The 19,349-nt window shown below is 38.4% G+C and overlaps 1 protein-coding gene across 4 annotated transcripts in view; it reads left to right on the forward strand.

Moving 5' to 3' along the window:
• RASA2 (RAS p21 protein activator 2) overlaps nt 1-19,349 on the forward strand; it is a 137,123-nt gene that overhangs the window by 7,782 nt on the left and 109,992 nt on the right. For all 4 annotated transcript variants that reach the window (XM_044251497.1, XM_044251499.1, XM_044251498.1 and 1 more), the window contains exon 2: nt 16,127-16,244. In XM_044251497.1, coding sequence (XP_044107432.1) covers nt 16,127-16,244 — 118 coding nt within the window. The remainder of the gene's footprint in view (nt 1-16,126; nt 16,245-19,349) is intronic.

Consider the following 19,349-nt stretch of genomic DNA (forward strand, 5'->3'; position numbering starts at 1 on the left):
TGCTATTACAAACAGTACTGCAATAAATAACCTTGTTGTTAATGTCATTTTAAAAAAAGGTTTCATTTTATTTATTTATTTGAGAGAGGCAGAGCAAGAGTGGGAACACAAGCAGGAGGAATGGGAGAGGGAGAAGTAGGCTTTCCGTTAAGCAGGGAGCCTGATGCGGGGTTTGATCCCAGGACCTCGGCACCATGACCTGAGCCAAAGTCAGATGTTTTAACAACTGAGCGACTCAGGCACCCCCTGTTATGTCATTTTTATATGAGTGTATGTGTCTGTCTGTAGGGTAAATTCCTCAATGTTAAATTGATGAATTGGTATGCATATTTTTATTTTGGAAAGACACTGCCAAATTGCTTTCCACAGAAACTGTTGCAATTTTTGCTCTCACTAGCAACGAATGAATGATTCTTTCTTTGCTCACATAGTGTGTATTTTAAAATGTCTTGATCTTTACTGGTCTAATGCAAAGGAACATCTGACTTGTAGTTTTAATTTGCACTTCTTCTAAATGAGTTTGAGGATCTCTTCATATTATTTTAAAAAATTTTTTTAAAGATTTTATTTATTAATTTGACAGAGAGAGAGAGAGAGAGAGAGAGATCACAAGTAGGCAGAAAGGGAGGGAGCAGGAAGCAGGTTCCCTGCTGAACAGAGAGCACTATGCGGGGCGCGATTCCAGGACCCTGAGATCCTGAACTGAGCGGAAGGCAGAGGCTTCATCCGCTGAGCCATCCAGGTGCTCTCTCTTCATATTTTTAAGAGCCATTTTTATTTCCATTTTTTGGGTGAACTTGTTTTTTTTTTTCTGTTTGATCCTTTAGTCTTCTTACTGATTTTTGGGAATGCTTTATGCAGTAAGGAAGCTAGTTATTTTTTTAGTAGAAAGATGTTTAAAAATTTAGATGCTTTGGCTGATGTCTGCATTTATTCTTGAGAAGTTGGTTGTGAGATCCAGTGAAGGGAGTCCATTTGTTGGTTTCATCTGCTTATATAATTTCTGATGTTAGAAGAGAGATGGAAAAAGAACTTTTTGAGGAAAGATAAGTGAGGATTTATAAACAGGGGTTAAGAGACAAATAGCAGATTGTGAGAGGATATTTACAGTAAATCCGACAAAAATGAAACACTGGCATGTCATATATTCTGTGTCAGGTACTGTTTTAAAGCTCTTTAAGCATATCAAATTATTTATTTATTTTAAAAGATTTTATTTGTTTATTTGAGAGTGAAAGAGTGAGAGAGAGAGCACAAGACCTGGAGAGAGGCAGAGGGAGAGTGTGAGGGAGAAGCAGACTCCTTGCTGAGCAGGGAGGCTGATGTGGGGCTGGGATCATGACCTGATCCAAAGGCAGATGCTTAGCCAATTGAGCCACCCAAGCGCCCTGGCAAATTAAATAATGTAATCCTTATGGTAACTCTATAACATTTATTATCCACATTTTACAGGTGGGGAGCTGAGGCACAAGATAGCTAAACTAAGTAACTTGACCAAGATCAGACAGCTAGTGAGTGGTGGAGCTGTAATTCAAACTGAGCAAACTGGCTCCAGGGTCCATCCTGTTGCTCCTAATCTATATGCTCTACTGCCTCTGTATTTGTTAGTGTCCAGAATATATAAAAAGTTCATGAAGATTTTTAAAATGAAAAGGGCATTAGGAAAATAAAATATATGAACAGACATTTCACAGAAAGAGATAAAAAAAAAAGGCCAGTAAACATAAGAAAATACTGGTCAGATTTAATAAAAATTAATCAGGGAAATGCAAATTTTTAAAAGCTGTCAGTTTGTGAAGAGAAAAGCTTGTTAATTTCAGTATTTGGTGGGGGTTTCGGGATATATGTAACTTTGCTCACTGTTACTGTGAACTTAAATGTGTAAAGCAGTTTTGGAGAGCATTTTGGCAAGATCTGTTAAAAAATCTAAATGTTTATTCCCCATGCATTTCTACTGCATGTCTACCCTACAGAAATACTTGGATATTTGCAAAAGAGGTATATATAAAGGTTTATAATGTTGCCTTGTTGGTGAAACAGTTAGAGACAACTTAAGTGTGCATTGTAGGGAAATGGCTAAGTAATATGTTAATATAAATATTCCATAGCAGCAAAAAAGAATGAGGTGTTTCCAGAGTATGAAAGGAAAGAATGTCAAGATGTATCATTGAGTAAAAGGAGCAAGTCGTTAGAATGGTACCTGTTTTATCTTTTTTTATGTGTGTTTGGGAAAACACACAGAAAGATGTTTGAAAGGAGGTAAAACATTGGTTACCTCAGTGGTGAACAAAGTGAATCAGCTTTGCTTATAATGGTTTAATTTTCTATAGAGTATTTGTGTATTACTATGTTATGAAAAATGACTTCATATAAAAGAATTTCATACAATTTTAGTCCAAGTTCTTTTGCTCTACTGTTGAAAATTATTTCTGTCTACAAAAATAAGGGTAGCCAAATGTTAGGCTTGATAACATTTTGAATGTCCCTGAAAGTAAGATCAACTTTTTGTCTTTTTTTTTTTTTGTAACCTTTTATTTTTATAGAATTTCTAGCAAAAATTTTAAGGAGCAATATAGTGAAATCCCATATACTTTGCCTATTTTCACCAATTGTTTGTATTTGAAAAGTGACTTTTTAAAAAATTCAATGTTTTGTTTCAGAGGAATGAGGTAAAAAGAATAATTTTGATCCTTTAAAATATAACATTTGTGTGAGTGGTACAGAACCTCTTAGTTTGAATTTGAACAATTTTATTTTTATTTATGTATTTTTTAAAGACTTTATTTATATATTTGTCAGAGAGAGTGGGCACAAGGAGGCAGAGTGGCAGGCAGAGGCAGAGAGAGAAGCAGCCTCCCTGCTGAGCAAGGAGCCCGATGTGAGACTCGATCCCAGGACTTTGGGATCATGACCCAAGCCGAAGGCAATGGCTTAACCTGCTGAGCCACCCAGGTGTCCCTGAATTTGAACAATTTTATATAAAATATTCTTAGTGGCTAGGGGAAGTGAACTAATTTTTTTGAATATATTTCCTTTTTGCAAGTACTGTGTCATACTTTGCAAATTATTTCATTTAATCTAAATTCATGAAAAAGATTGTATGCCAACAAAAAGGTTTTTTTGCTCAGGGTTTAAAAAGGCAGAGCCAGGTTTTCAGAAGATCTGTAAGTTACTGAGGTCACTATCTGTTTGTCTACCAGTTTGCCTGTCAGATGGTATATTCAAAAGAACTGATGAGTGTATTTCTGTTGTCAGAAAGTTGGTAATTATCCCTAAATTGGTTATGGTCTAATGTTATGGATATTCAATAAAATTAGAATGTTGGGATGCTATGAAATTTGATCTTTAATACTGTTTAGGTGATTTACAAAAAATGTTACTCTTCTGTCTGCCTGACTATGCTCATATGCTTTTGTCTGTGCTTGTAAATGGTTCTCCTGGAACACATAACATGCATATACTTGTACATGCACATTTGTAGGTACAATTTATTTGTATCTGGTGCTACTTTTTTTTTTTTTTTTTTTTTTTTTTGGGTACTGGATCATAGTGAGTCCTGTTTTGCATTTGGGCCCCCAGGATGCCATTATCAGAAGGAGCCACCATGTCCCATATGTGTCATATCTATTTGCCTTTAGTTTTACCACCACCTGGCTTTTCGCTTGCTTGCCATACTGGGTTCTGTTGGTCAGCTTCGGAGACTTGCTAAGTTTCATGTAGCTGTAGGAACCATTGGCCTCTCAGGAGAGATTCCTACCACATGTGTGTGCTTCAAAGTTTGGTTTACTACTTGAGAAAGGGGCTGTAGGGAGCTTAGGAATCAGCACACGTTCAAAAGTGAAACCTGAAGTGGGCAAGACAAACCACAGGAAGATCCTGCCCGCAACTTGGTGACGTATCTGTATAACCCATGGACACTTCCTGGCAATACCTTGCGAAACTTGCCTTTTTATGTACAGCAGTTTCCTAACTTCTTGTTCTTGACTAAACTTCAGTGAGAGGTGATTAATATGATAGCAATATAGATAACTATGATTTATGATAATTATCATGCATATGACTTGTGTAAAGCAAGAGGCTCCTGATTATATTCTGTAGACTTTTCCACTGCGGAGTTGCATCTTACCTACTAGGGCATTTTTGAGGAGTTGCCCTGGAGTTTATGCTTTAACTTTGTATGCTTTCTCAAGAATTGTACTTAAAGGGATGCCTGGGTGGCTCAGTCAGTTGAGTGTCCAGTTACTGATTTCCGCTCAGGTCATGATCTTAGGTCATGGGATCCAACACTGCATTGGGCTCCGTGCTCAACAGGGAGTCTGCTTGGGATTCTTTTCCTCTGCCCCTCCACCTCACCTCTCTCTCTGTCTCTAAAATAAATAAAATAGTCTTAAAAAGAAAAAAAAGAATTGTACTTCTATATTGTTGATGTTTTATAGCCTCAAAGCAAGTTCTTTGCTTACAGCATCTATGCTAACCCTCTAAACTCTGCGGGATTACTGGAGCCCTTTGCCCAATCAGGTGCTTGCTAGTGGCATTACCTTGCTTTAGGCATGTTGATGATTACACGGTGCTTTATTTTTACGATGGAATAGGAGTTCAGTATTACTGAAACTATTATTCCCGATTTCTTTAACCTTCCAGGTTCCATGTTAATATTATAGTGCCTGTTGTTAAGCAGAACCAGGTTTCTGTTAGGGATTATGCAGCGTGTCGGTTTTTTATGATTTCTCAGTTGAATGAGATTAAAGATCTCAGGTTATATATATATTTTAAAGATAATTTATCATTTACTGGGAGTGAGAAAAATTGCTGACAGTCTAGTTATCTGAGTTAATTTATGCATTGAAAAGCCCTACTGTACTGAGTAGGAGATATTCTAGCAGTCACCATTGCCTGTTGGTACCGTTTCTCATCCTGTGCCAGAATAATATCACAAATTTATAACTTCTCAGTGGTACTTTCAAGGTGACAGTTAAGGAGGGAAATAGCAGCTTCATAACCATGTTCTCCTCAGCAGTTTTTAGGCATCTTCCCCACTTTTTGTTACCATACACCTAGGGCAATCTGACATACTTTGAAGAGGGTGAGGAGACTCCTGGGAAGGTCAGATGTGATTATGGCAGTTCTTCTCATTTAAGATTTCTTTATCCTATACAAAGTATTGATTAGATGTATAGAAATCAAATGAATGCTAAGTGGTAATGTAGCATGTTGAAAGTATTTTTTTTTTCTGCAGCTTTTCTAATAATCACCTGACCTCTCTGAGCCTCATTTTCCTCTTCTGTAAGTTGGGAATTACAGTCTTTCTAATCTTTCAAAGGGGTTGTGAAACAATTGGATGACTTAGTGTACTGCATAGCCATGGTACTGTTACGTATGGGCTGTAACATAAGTAGTAGTGGTACTGAGTAAAGTATACTTTCATAGTTTTGTTGATGAACAATTTAATTATGTCCACCTTTTATCTTCTTGCAGAAATAAAAACTGAACTTTGTAAGAAAATTTGAAAGACCTTACAGTATGTTAATATACAGGATTATCTTATTATGCATAATTAAATAGCATATTTATTTATTTGAGAGAGACACACACACAGCGAGAGAGGGAACACAAGCAGGGGGAGCAGGAAAGGGAGCTGCAAGTCTCATGCCGAGCAGGGAGCCTGATGCGTGCTTGATCCCAGGACCCCGAGATCATGACCTGAGCAGGAGGCAGATGCCCAACTGACTGAACCACCCAGGCACCCCTAGCATAGCATATTTTAATTTTATACTAAACTTGTCAACAGTGAGACTATATATTTTCAAGTGTATTTTGGATTCATTTTCCTTCATTTTTTTTGTTATGAATATAAATGATAAAGTTTGCATATTTTTTCATTTGCCCATTGGAAGTTCTAATCCTCTGTTCAGCTTGCTGTTCCTGTTTAGAACACCATATTCTGAGGCACTCAGGGCAAATTCTGTCAATTCTATCTCTGTAGTATTTCTTCCAGCTTTCTTTTCCTCCCCTTGCTCTTTCAGTACCTTAGTATAGGTCCTGTATCCCTGAAGCATTGGATCCAACCACACAGAGACTTTTAGTGACCCTTGTGTCTACTGAAGAAAGTTAAAACTTTTTAGCTTGGCATTTCAGATTCTGTTGATTCCACCCTTTCTTTACAGTAGTCTTATCTCTTCTTATTTCCCTTTTATCTCCCTTTATGCTTTAGTCACTTTTTACTATTCACTGCCTCCTTGGAGGTGCTCCCCTTTTCCTACCTTCAGAACTTGCTTGCATTGTGTCTTACTTCTGGAATGTCATCACTCTACCCCCAATTTCTATATTTTGAAAAAAAAAAAAAATCACTCGGAGGAAGTTACTTTGAAGATCGTGAAATAATGTATATGAAGGCCCTTTAAAAACATCTGCCATATATAATGTATAGATTTATTCAGTAAATGATAGCTATTATGAGTCAGCTTTATTCTCACCCCAAATAATCTTTATCTTTGGATCATCTAATTTAGGACCCTGGTTTGCAGTTTCTCTTAGGGGTTAATCCCACTAAGATCTGTCTTGGTTCTTAACTCTGTATCCTTTGAAATATATTTGGCCTTCAGGGCACGTTAGGATAATTTCAGAAAGGAATAGGTGTCTGTTCCTCTAAGCACTGTTATATTCAGAAAGACATTAAAAGTGAAAAGGAGAGGCACCTGGGTGGCTCAGTGGGATAAGCCTCTTCCTTCGGCTTGGGTCATGATCTCAGGGTCCTGGGTCAAGCCCCACATCGGGATCTCTACTTGGCAGGGAGCCTGCTTCCCCCTCTCTCTGCCTGCCTCTCTGCCTACTTGTGATCTCTGTCTGTCAAATTTTAAAAAAAAAAAAAAAAAGTGAAAAGGAAGATTGGGCTTTGGAATTTTATTTCTATTAAATCACCTTAATAGCCATGTAACATTTTTTTTTTAAATTTATAAAAGATAACAGTAATGCTTCTAAAGGTCATTGTACACATTGAATAAGATAATATGAGAAGATATTTAGCACTGTCTTGACTACTTCATAAATATTTGTCTTCTTTTCTTACTTATCTGAGCATTGTCCTCCTCTGGGACACACACAAACACACGTACAAACTTATCAGTATAAATGCATGCACACACTGCCATCCCAACCCCCAAGTAAGCACATATGTGCAAACTCACATACATGTCTAGAAGCGTATGCACCAGAATCTCTACCCCCAGCCTGGTATTTGGAATTCTAGTCCTGTGTCAAATTTGCATGGTAGGATCTGCATACTGTCTAGTGACCTTTGCATAGAACCATTGATCCTGTAAACAGAGAGTTGGCCATCTTTGTTTTTTTGTTAATCTACGTTATCTTATCAGTTTTGATTCCCAGTGGTGTTTATCTTCTTGGTTTAAATTGTTTACTTTTGGCCAATGACTGAAAGCACTGTTTTCTCTAAAACACTTATTTTTCTCCCTCTTCCTTCAGATATTTGTGTAGAAGTTACCTTCTCAGCGCAACCTTCTGGGCTATGTCTCCCCCCCCCTCCCCATTTCTGTGGTGATTCATTCCTGCCTAACAATTACTAACATATCATCTTTACTCATTTATTGTCCATTTGTGTTGGCTTGCTGAGAACTCAGCGTTGTCTATTTTTCTCACTGTTCTATCTCTGGTATCTTAGTGTAGGTACTCAGTAAATATTTGAATGTGTGAATTTCAGGATTGGTTTGTTTTCAGTATGATATTTCTGTTAACACTAAAGATTCTTACAGTTAGTGCTCTTGATAACTATATATAGGAAACTTTTTTTTTAACCTTTGGTACAGTTGACGTAGCTCAATTTACATCAAGTGGAAAAAAATATATATGCTGGTTTATAATTTGTGATGTGATATTAGAACTTCCTCTTTGTCCATGCTAAAATTCCACACACGTACATGCTCAAACTTATTCAGTAGATACTTCATTGTCTATTACAAGCTAAGCGTGCTAAGAACCGGTGCCTTCCCTTAATAAGTTTGTAATTCAGTGTAGGAAAGTATAGCAGTCTCCTTTGCTGGATCCTTCTCATCTCTGCTAACTCAAAATAGTTGGAGAACTTTAAGGCTGACTTTAAATCTCTTTTCTTTCATATCCATATTTATTCTCCTTTTGATCTTGTATAGTCTGGTGGTTTTATAAATAGTATGCACTCGCTGATGATTCTCTGATTTTACTCCAGTTAGGACTTCTTTGTCCTCTTGACTTCTGCACTTGGATGTGTAATCAGCTTCTCAGACTTGGGATGCCTAATACAAACTCTTGCTCTCCCTCTCCCAGCAGGAGGCTCCTCCTTCTGAGAATGACATCTCTATTCGTCCAGCTGCATAGGCTGAAACTCTAAGAAGTCTTCCTTAACCCCATTTTCCATCATACCCACATCCAGAATATCAGAAATCCTGTTGGCTCCATCTTCAAAAATATGCCCAGTTCACCACTTCTCTTCATGCCAGGATTGCTCCCTTGCTCTAAGTTATCTCTAATCAAGGTCACTACAGTAGTTTTCTGTCTGCTTTCCTACTTCTACCCTTCCCCCTCTGCAGTGATTCTTCTAAAACAGAAGTTAGATCATGCCATTCTTCTGTTTAAAGTCTTTCAGTAGCTTTCCATGTCACTCAGAAAAACCCAAGGTTTTCCTATTTAACCTGCTTCCTTCCTCAGCCCTACCTCATTTCTTACTGTTTCCTACCTCTTCCCACTATTGTTTTATAGCCATTCTGGCCTCCTTGCTATTTCTTCAGTGTCAGATGTCTTTTCTAGTGGCTTTGTATGTTTTATTCGTTCTGTCTGTTCCCTTTTTTCTCCAGATATCTATCTGCATGGCTCATTCTCTCATTGACATCTTTCAGGTATCTGCTCAAATATCTTAACAGAAAGGTCTTCCTTGATTCCCTATATAAAATAACATTGCTGTCCTCCTTTTCTTTACCCTCTGGATCTGGCACTCCCTAACTCTCTTACTCTACTTTGTTTTCTTCCAAGGCAATAAATTTACATACTTACTGAAGAGTTACGATGTTTGTATCCCCTGTCTAGATTGTATAACAGGTCCATGTGGGCAGAGACCTACTTTTATTCATTGTTACATCTCTTGCATTTAAAGATGTGCCTGGCATGTTGTAGGCACTTAATTTTATTTGTTGAATGAAATGCAGTAAGTGCAATACAATATGATCATTAAAGTCAAAGTACACGTAAGATGCAATAAGGAATAGAGTAAAGAGTGACATGACTACTTAAGAATTGAGGGTAAATTCTACAAAAATGCCTTTAAGCAGAGCTTTTTGGAGGGAAAAAAAAAAACAGGTAAGAGCATTTCGTACAATGAAAATAGCACTGCAGATGTATAGAGGCATGAGAGAACACAGCATTCAAGGAACCAAAAGTGTAGTACTGTTGGAGTATAACTTGTGGGGTAAAGATTAAATAAGCAGATGAGGCCAAATGTGTAGTAGACAGTACCAAACCATGACGGGTCTTTAGATCTTTATACTGTGAGATAGGTAGTATAGAGTCATTGAAGACTTTTGAGAAAGGGGGAATATATGTTTACATGTTAAAAAGGTAAGTGGCAACAGTGTGAAGGATGGGGATCAAAGCTAAACTTAGCATTTACTTAACGTATGTGGGATGTTGCAAGGTGCATCTGATGGAGAGAAACAGTTACTTCCATGTGAATGGGCAAGAGGCTATTTTATTTTATGGTTGGACAAAACCACTAATGTATAGTGTGAAAGTTCAGTTCTTGGCATGTTTGCAGTACATCTGTGAGGGCGAAGAAATACCCGGTGGATGATTAGTTTATCAGTTATAATTTCAACAAGAAATGGTGTTGTTACAGTGTAAAAGATACTGTGTTTGAAGGCCAGCCTCCTTTCTTCAATAAGGAGCAGTTGTTTTGTCAATAATACACCTCCTGATCTTGATTCATTGTTAAAGGAAATAGTGACAGTTATAAATATAATCAGATTTGTACGGTTTGCTGTAGGGCCAGCACAGCAGCTATCTTTGTAGGACAAATACCTGCCTTTGCATATTGTAGTACTGGCATGCACAGAACTCTTAAAACGAGGGAAAGCTAAAAATACTTCTTTTTTCATTTCCATTATTTCAGTGTCTTGCTCTAGTATCGTATCTTAGCAATATATTGAATGTCTTAAAAACTTAATAATCTTATTGCTTTAGGGTCAAGATCTGTTGTGTAAATTTAAGGATGAGATGGAGGTATCCAACATGGGCTACATGGTGTCAATATTGAGAATTTGGCACTCTCAAATTCATGAATGTGGTACTATATTATTGAGCATGTTTTTAAAAAACACATCCAAATACTGCAGTAGGAAATGATGAAATGTTTTCAGAGGCAGATACAACAATACAGAGAGTTAAGATTCATTTGTCTCCTTTTCCCAAATCAAAGCTTTCGCTTTTTTAGTGTGTTGTGCTATTCAGTTCATCTAATGGAACAATAAAGGTAGTTTTCTGTGAGGCATTGCTTTATAATTTCTGAGTCCATGTTTGATCCAGTCTGGCACATGTAGCTGAAAGATTTACCGAACTCTGATGACCAGTAATGTGAGATGGATTTTCTAATTTGTTAGAGATAAAGGGTAAGAAAACAAACCAGTCAGGATTAGGTTACTGAATCAACTGTAGCTAGTTCAAGCAGAAAGAGATTTAGTAAAAGATTTTAGGGGTGCCTGGGTGGCTCAGTTGGTTAACCATTCAACTCTTGATCTCAGCTCAGGTCTTGATCTCAGGTTTGTGAGTTCAAGCCCCATGTTGGGCTCCACACTGGGCATGGAGCCTGCTTTTTAAAATTATTATTATTATTATTTATTTTGTTTATTCACTTGACAGAGGTCGCAAGTAGGCAGAGAGGCAGGCAGAGAGAGAGAGGAAGGGAAGCAGGCTCCCTGCTGAGTAGAGATCCCGATGTTGGGCTCGATCCCAGGACCCCAAGATCATGACCTGCGCCAAAAGCAGAGACTTTAACCCACTGAGCCAGCCAGGCGTCCTGGAGCCTGCTTTAAAAAAGTTTTTTGGAGGGTTAGGGAGGGGGTCACCTGATTGGCTCAGTCGGTTAATCGTCTGCCTTCAGCTCAGGTAATGATCCCCAGGTCCTGGGATCAAGCCCTGCATTGGGCTTCTTGTTCAGCGAGAAACCTGTTTCTACCTGTCCTTCTGCCTGCTGCTTCCCCTGCTTGTGCTCTTTCTCTCTATCTCTGTCAAATAAATAAAAATCTTTAAAAAAAAAAAAAAAGTTTTTTTTAAAGTGGTCTATAGAATTGTTAGAAATTCTTACTGAAGAAACAGATTCTAATGTGAACTTTCATGAGTGAAATTTTAAAGGTACATTGCAGCTGAGCTACCAAGGGAGTTACTATCTCTTTTAGGATCAGAAAGGTACCTGCAGAATTGGAAAGCTGTAAGTTTTAGCTGCTTGTCTGAGAACCTTGCCACCTCTGCTGTGATCAGGAACCTGCCGCTGTTAGGAAACAGCCATCAGCATACAGCCATCTTCATCAGTAAGCTGTCGTCACTATTGCTGCCTCTAGAGCCAAGCCACATCTGCCACAACCTGTATGGCAGAACGGATGTCTTGTGCCCTTCTTCTTGATATCCACGAAACCTATGACTGGATAGAAGGACTTAAGAAAATGCTACTGGGGCGCCTGGGTGTCTCAGTGGGTTAAGCCTCTGCCTTTGGCTCAGGTCATGATCTCAGGGTCCTGGGGTCGAGTCCCGCATCAGGCTCTCTGCACAGCGGGGAGCCTGCTTCCCTCTCTCTCTCTGCCTGACTCTCTGCCTACTTGTGATCTCTGACTGTAGAATAAATAAAGAAAAATCTTTAAAATAAAAAGAAATTTAAAAAAGAAAACGCTACTGAACAAAACTTGTCTGACATCTCCATGGCAGTGCTTGATAGTAGCAGCAGCTTCAATACAACCTCCCTTCTCTTCTGCTCTCCATATTTCTAGCGAGTGCATCTGACTGGTGGAATTTAAATCATATCCATAACCCTAACTAGAAGAAAGACTGGAGAATGTAGTTTTTAGCTTTCTAGTTTCTGTGGTACAGGAAGTCATATACCAAAGCGTGTTGAAATGGATGATGACCACTGATCGACTATATCTACCACAGATACAGATCCTGATTCTCCTTAAGTCTAGCCATTATCAAATGGTCTGTATAGATAAATTGAGAAAGATTACAAATAATACTGTCAAATATTATGGAGAAACCTTTAAGTACTTGTTTTTTACTATATTTTTATTGTTTATAATGACATTAAAAATGTCTAAAATTTGTGCTCCACCTATGTGATGAATATAGTGGTCTGTGGATGCCAGAATTTCTTCACATTTAAAGTGTTGGTAGCAGATGAAAAGTCTGAAAAAGGGAATAACAAAACCATTAGAATGAGTCATTTAAACTGAGGAAAGGTTGGTGTTATCAAACACTGAAGCACGATCAAATAAGGTAGGAACTGACAGCAGTCTTTGATTTGGTGGTACTTAATATTGTTATCATTCTAGGGGAGCCTAGGTGGCTCAGTCAGTTAAGCATCCAATTCTTGGTTTTGGCTCAGGTCATGAATTTGGGGTGGTGGTATCCAACCCGGCCTCAGGCTCCACGTCCAGCACAGAGTCTGCTTGAGATTCTCTCTCCCTTTGCCCCTCACCCTGCTTGCATGCGTGCTCTCTCCCTCAAATAAATAAAATACTAAAAAAAAATTATTAGTGTTCTTGAAGGTTCTAGTAAAGAACTAGAATCAGACGCTGAATTGTAGGTTCAGGCTGTGAATAGGAAGGAAAGGATTGGAGCAGAGGTTATAGAATAAGTTTTCAAGGAGCAGTAGTTGTATTTCCTTCCTTCCTCCTTCCCTCCCTTCCTTCCATTAGAACATAGGGGAGGCCCTATGCAAATACCACATATGAGACAAGTACAGCCTTTCAAAGTTCCTCACTTTTGTCTCTGTGTAGCTTGATGTAAAGTGTGCACTATTAAGGTAATCACTTTCTGCTTAGAGATATAATGGGTGCACCATTTTTTATTAGTTCTCTAACCGTTTATTATTTCACCTTCAATTATTTTTGTATTGAGTGGCAGTTAACTATTTTGATTTATGTTTTTTATAAAGTGCCAGTTAATTACTATAGTTTAAATGCTGACTTTATCAGCATATTTGTATGATTAGTAAACTGGGCACTGATTAGATGAATTCACTTTCAGTGTAGTTTTTTTAAACATAGCTTAGTGACAGGTATTCAGTGAGTACAGATCATGAAAACTTTTACAGGAAATAATGTTGAGTGTGTTTCATATATTACAGAGACCTTATGTTTTTACTTTCTAAAGTAAATATCTGATAATGGCAGGTTCTTTGGGTTCTGCACACAAAATAATCCCTGTTATATCCCCCTTAAAAAGGTGGGTGGTGATAGAATAGGTGTACATTTATACAATGTGGTTTTCTCACGCTGCACTTAATGTGAATGAAATGGGAACATGTTCAAGGGCAGTGATTTAGTGTTCCACATTCCCTCATTGGATATAGAGCATGTTTATTATGATTTAATTCTTGATTTGTTTACATTCAAGGCCCTTTATGGTGACCTAGTGAGATTTTGGGTTTAAAAAAAAAAAACAACACTTTGGATTATACAGAGAAGAGACATCAAAGAAAAAAGACTTAAAGGAGAAGAAGGTTGAGAGTAATGAAAACTGACTTTGTGGACAGTGTTGTGGAATGAGAGCGAGGGAATCAGATTTGCATAAGAGAAGGGACATGTAGTCTTTTAGGGAGAGGAGAATGATGGATATAAATTCAAATAAATATTAGTTTTTCCTGTTTGGAAACTGGTTTATTTTTAAAGGCCAACCCATATTGTTAACTTTTGAGTCATTTGAAAGATTCCTGATTTTGACTTGAGTTGAGTATATTATGTTTATTCTTTTTAAGTAGTAACTTGATTTTTTAAAAATGTCTCAATAACAAACTTAATGAGTGTCTTGTCTTTCACTGACTTTCTCATTGTAACAAAAAACGGTTTATTGAGTTTTTCATAGGTGCTTCTTAAGTTTCTGTTATGCTTTGTTAAAATACATTGGTTTAAATGGCCTTTAGTTTTAAAGTTGATAAGCAGACAAAGACCCAAGTTTATCTAGCCCCAATTGTCCTCAGTAAAGCTGTGCTTAAGTGATTTGTCTGAAGCCATTTAGCCACTTAGTAATAGAGAGGTAAAGCAGGAATATTAGTTTGATGATTCTTAGGGCAATGCTTATGCCAACTGCCTTGCTTTCCTAATTGAGTACACTGGAGTCTGAATTCAGCACACATTTTTCTGTGTGCTTTTGGCCCATGAGCATCTCAAAACTAGACTTACTAGCTTCCTTAATGGTCATTCAAGAAATATTTCTCAAGTGTCTATTGTATGACAGTCACGATTTCAGATTTTGGTGATTAACAAGTTCTCAGGCCTCAAGAATGAGAGATTCAGAAAATAAATATGCAGAAATAACTAGTTTTGTATAGTTATAAATGCTATCAAGAAAACAGAAATAGAGTATGGCAGCAGGATTATCTGCTTGAGACAGAAAATCAGGGAAGGTTTCTATGAGGAAGTGACACTTAAGCTGAGACCTGTGGTAAGCAGAGCCAGCCATGGCAAGTTTTAGGGTTAGAGCATTTCAAGCAGAAGCCCTAAGCTTGAATGAACTTGGCATGGTGATGAATGGAAAGAGGGTGAACACTGAGGAGAGTGGGAAGAAAAGAGGTTAGAGAGGAGAGGATAGTGATGCATTGTAGACCATGAAAACAGGAATTTAGAAATGGGATTATATTCTAAGTGAAATGGAATGGTTTTGGAGCAGGGGACTGAATGCCCTGAAGAATGTTTAGATGGTCACTCTGGTGGAGAGTGGCTTGTAGGGGATACCAGTGAAGGCAAGGAGAAGTGGTTGGATTTGGGATATATTTTGGAGTTTTGCTGGATTTACTGGATGGGGGAGGTTTGGGGAGGATGATGAGAAAAAGAAAGATAATGGTAGACTGGGGGAAGAGCATGTTTTAGGGGAGGAAATCAGATGGTTTGTCTAGGACTTGTTAAATTTGAGATGCCTACTGGATATCCAAGGAGGCAGTTGGGTATTCTGTCTAGTGTTGAGGACAAGAGATTAGGCCTGGAAGTGCAGACCTAAAAGGCATCAGCATTAACACCATACTGAAGGAGTTTGCAGAGGGAAAGAAGAGAAGATGGTCTGGAACCGAGCTGTGAAGCATTGCAACATTTAGAGGTGAGGAGGGAAAGAAGTAGGCAGAGGGCCAGGGATATAGGAGGAATGCCAGAAATACTGTATTGTGGGAGCCAAGAAAAGGGCATTTTGAAGGAGGGATGTTAGTTCACTTTTACTTAAATAGGGCCTCCAGATCAGGTATGATGAGGACAGAGAAATGGTCATTGGATTTGGCAACATGGAAAGCATTGGCATCCCTCGCTAGAGCATTTGCCATGTCATCATAGAGTTAGAAGCTGACTGGGGAGAGGGTTAAAGAATGGATGGAAGGTGAGAAATTAGAGACAATGTGTCTAGAAATGATTGCTTTTAAGAAGATTGGCTATGAAAGGGAGTCTAGAAATGGAATGATGCCATAAGGGAGGAGGAGTCAAGGGAGTTTTTTCCTTTCTGTGCTTTTTTTAAAATTGGGAAATAGTGAGAGCTTATTTATGTGCTGATGGGAGTGATCTACTAGTGAGGAAAATTAATGATGATAAAGGAAAGGGATTAATTGTGGAGTCAGTCCTTGAGGTGGCTGGTGATTGGGCTGGAGAGCACAAGGGGGGGGGGTGGGCATTGCCCTTTCTCGAAGCAGGGAAACTATGATGTAATATGACCTCACACTCCCCTTTATACACAGCTCTTCAGTCTCACTGAACCAAGTTTATCACCTTTTTTCTCTAATCAGTGGGGTTTTTGTGTGTGTATGTGCTGTATCTTCCATGTTTTTTTGATTGAATTCATACTATATAAGGTTTAGCATGAAGCATTTGGTGGTACTTAACACCAATTTCAATTTTTCTGTCAACAGGTGAAGCAAAAAATTTATTGCCATATCTTGGACCCAACAAAATGAGAGATTGTTTCTGCACCATAAATTTGGATCAGGAAGAAGTTTATCGTACCCAGGTTGTTGAAAAGTCTTTAAGGTTTGTAAAAAATTGATAAATTATCTTTCATAGATACGTATTGATTAATAAATTTTATACATTTTCCAGATTGTCCTCCTACACTGTTGGGTAAATGCAGGCTGGTGCAGCCACTCTGGAAAACTGTATGGAGGTTCCTCAAAAAGTTGAAAATAAGCTACCCTGTGACCCAGCAATTGCACTACTGGGTATTTACCCTAGAGATACAAATGCAGTGATCTGAAATGGGCACATGTACCCCAGTGTTTATAGCAGCAATGTCCAGAGTAGCCAAACTGTGGAAAGAGCCTAGATGTCCATCAACAGATGAATGGGTAAAGAAGATGTGGGGTGTGTGTGTGTGTGTGTGTGTGTGTGTGTGTGTATTTAATGGAATACTATGCAGCCATCAAAAATTGGAAATCTTGGGGCGCGTGGGTGGCTCAGTGGGTTAAAGCCGCTGCCTTTGGCTCAGGTCATGATCCTAGGATCCTGGGATCAAGCCCCACATCGGGCTCTCTGCTCAGCAGGGTGCCTGCTTCCCTTCCGCTCTCTCTGCCTGCCTCTCTGCCTACTTGTGATCTCTAGCTGTCAAATAAATAAATAAAATCTTAAAAAAAAATGAAATCTTGCCATTTGCAGCAATGTGAGTAGAACTAGAGTGTATTATGCTTAGTGAAATAAGTCAGTCGGAGAAAGAGAATTATCACATTATCCACTGATATGAGGAATTTGAGGGGGGGATGGGAGGTTTTGGGGTGTAGGGAGGGAAAAATAAAATGGGGCCGGGGAGGGAAACAAACCTTAAGAGACACTTAATGTCAGGAAACAAACTGAGACTGCTAGAGGGAAGGGGGCTAGGAGGGATGGGATGGCTGGCTGGATGATGGACATTGGGGAGGGTATGTGCTATGGTGAGTGCTGTGAATTGTGTAAGAATGATGATTCACAGACCTGTACCCCTGAAAGAAATAATGCATTATGTGTTAATAAAAAAAACTTCTTTTTAAAGTGCCTAGGGGCACTTGGCTGGCTCAGTCAGTAGAGCATGTGACTCTTGATCTCGGGATCAAGAGTTCAGACCCCACTAGGCATGGAGCCTACTTTAAAATAAAATAGAATGGGGTGCCTGGGTGGCTCAGTGGGTTAAAGCCTTTGCCTTCGGCTCAGATCATGATCCCAGGGTTCTGGGATCAAATGCCACATTGGGCTCTCCGCTGAGCAGGGAGCCTGCTTCCACCTCTCTCTGCCTGCCTCTCTGCCTACTTGTGATCTCTGCCTGTCAAATAAATAAATAAAATATTAAAAATAAAATAAAATAAGATGAAGGTTTTTAAAAAGAAAAAAAAAAAGACTTTTTTTTACCTGAAACTTTTCTTTTCCATTCTGGATTTGTTTTTAGAATTTCAGAATCTCAGTGTTTGAAGGAGCCTTAATGTTTATTGAACTGGACTAATCAACTGTCTTACACTTGGTTCCTTCTGACAGTTACTGTTGACAAGCAGTCATCTAGCATTTGCTTAATAACATTCATTCCTGTGACCTGAGTTCATTGCCACCTGAGCATCCTGTTTGGTCTTAGAACCATTCTGACTCTTGAGGTGCCTGGGTGGCTCAGTGGGTTAAGCCTCTGCCTTCGGCTTGGGTCGTGATCTCAGGGTCCTGGGATCAAGCCCCACATTGGGCTCTCTGCTCAGCGGGGAGCCTGCTTCCCTTCCTCTCTCTCTGCCTGCCTCTCTGCCTACTTGTGATCTCTGTCTGTCAAATAAATAAATCAAATCTTTAAAAAAAAACAAAACTATTCTGACTCTTAAGACAGTTCTTACATTTAGTCAATTAATATCTATAAAACGGAGAACCTATTATATGCCAAGAGCTTGTTGGGTGCTTTTTATTCATACATCCATGAGAGCAAGATAGATGCAGTGCTTGCTTTCATTTGACTTTTCATTGCCTCAAAATATATAACTCAAAATAACACTTCCTTTTAATTGTTGCTAATTCTGTCCCTTGGATTTCTGGAGAACACCTCAAACGATATTTGACATGACATCGTTCAAGTTTTTGAAAACAACTATCATATATACCTCAGTTTGTTCTCTAGGCTAAATTTTCCTGTTCATTTGAACTTTTCTTAGAGTACATCATTGTTTTATTTCTCTTGAGAATAAATTATTTCTTAAAGTTATACAAATCACTGAAGTAGGGCATTGTAAGGAAATGGATTCTTGGGAAAATTTCTCATCTTTTGAAAGTGTAATAGCACTCAGTATCTCAGTAAATTCTAATTCATAAAATTGGAGTGTGCCACCTCCCTGTAGTAGTGTTTGTGGACATAATTCCAGCACAGACTTGTGCTGGCAGGATGTGGTCTTGGTCAGAGATAAGAGTCAAAACAAGGGAGTGGGGAATTGTTGGAATGAACATGTGGTGGATGAAGTACTGAGTGTCATGACTCCTTTAAATTGCGTTTTGGGAATTTATTTTCTGATGCTCTTTTTCTCATAATCTTTTTTCATTACACTTCCCCCCTTTTCTTCCCCCTCTGGAGCTTTTCCCTTTGTGTCTTTATTATCAGTGTTTGTAATTTTGAATGTCTATAGTGTTCTTCAGAGGAAAGACATTGTATAAAACTGAAAATACTTTAATAGCCCCCCAAAATTTGAAGTAGTACACTTAACATCTTTGGTCATAAATCACCTGTCCCTGTTTTTTAGAATTCTGTTGTTATTTATATGTTACATATGATGATACTGAGCCACCAAAAGTTTGAATAATTTGTGCATATAATATTGGAAGTTAGGAGCAAAGCAGAGATTGGAACCTGAAACTGTCTCAGTCTCAATTTGTTACTCAGTGTACACTGATACCATATCACACAAAAATCAGTGATAAACAAAGCTAGTAATTGTCCATAAATTGAATACATTTGGTAGTCTCTAATATGTAGCTTTGTAAATTAGTGACTAAAATTAGCTTTTTCTTTTTTATTTATTTATTTTTTTAAGATTTTTAATTTATTTATCTGACAGACAGAGATCAGAAGTAGGCAGAGAGACAGGCAGAGAGAGAGGAGGAAGCAGGCTCCCTGCTGAGCAGAGAGCCCGATGTGGGGCTCGATCCCAG

This window comes from Neovison vison, chromosome 6, assembly GCF_020171115.1.
Source record: "Neovison vison isolate M4711 chromosome 6, ASM_NN_V1, whole genome shotgun sequence".
NCBI classification, from domain to species: domain Eukaryota; kingdom Metazoa; phylum Chordata; class Mammalia; order Carnivora; family Mustelidae; genus Neogale; species Neogale vison.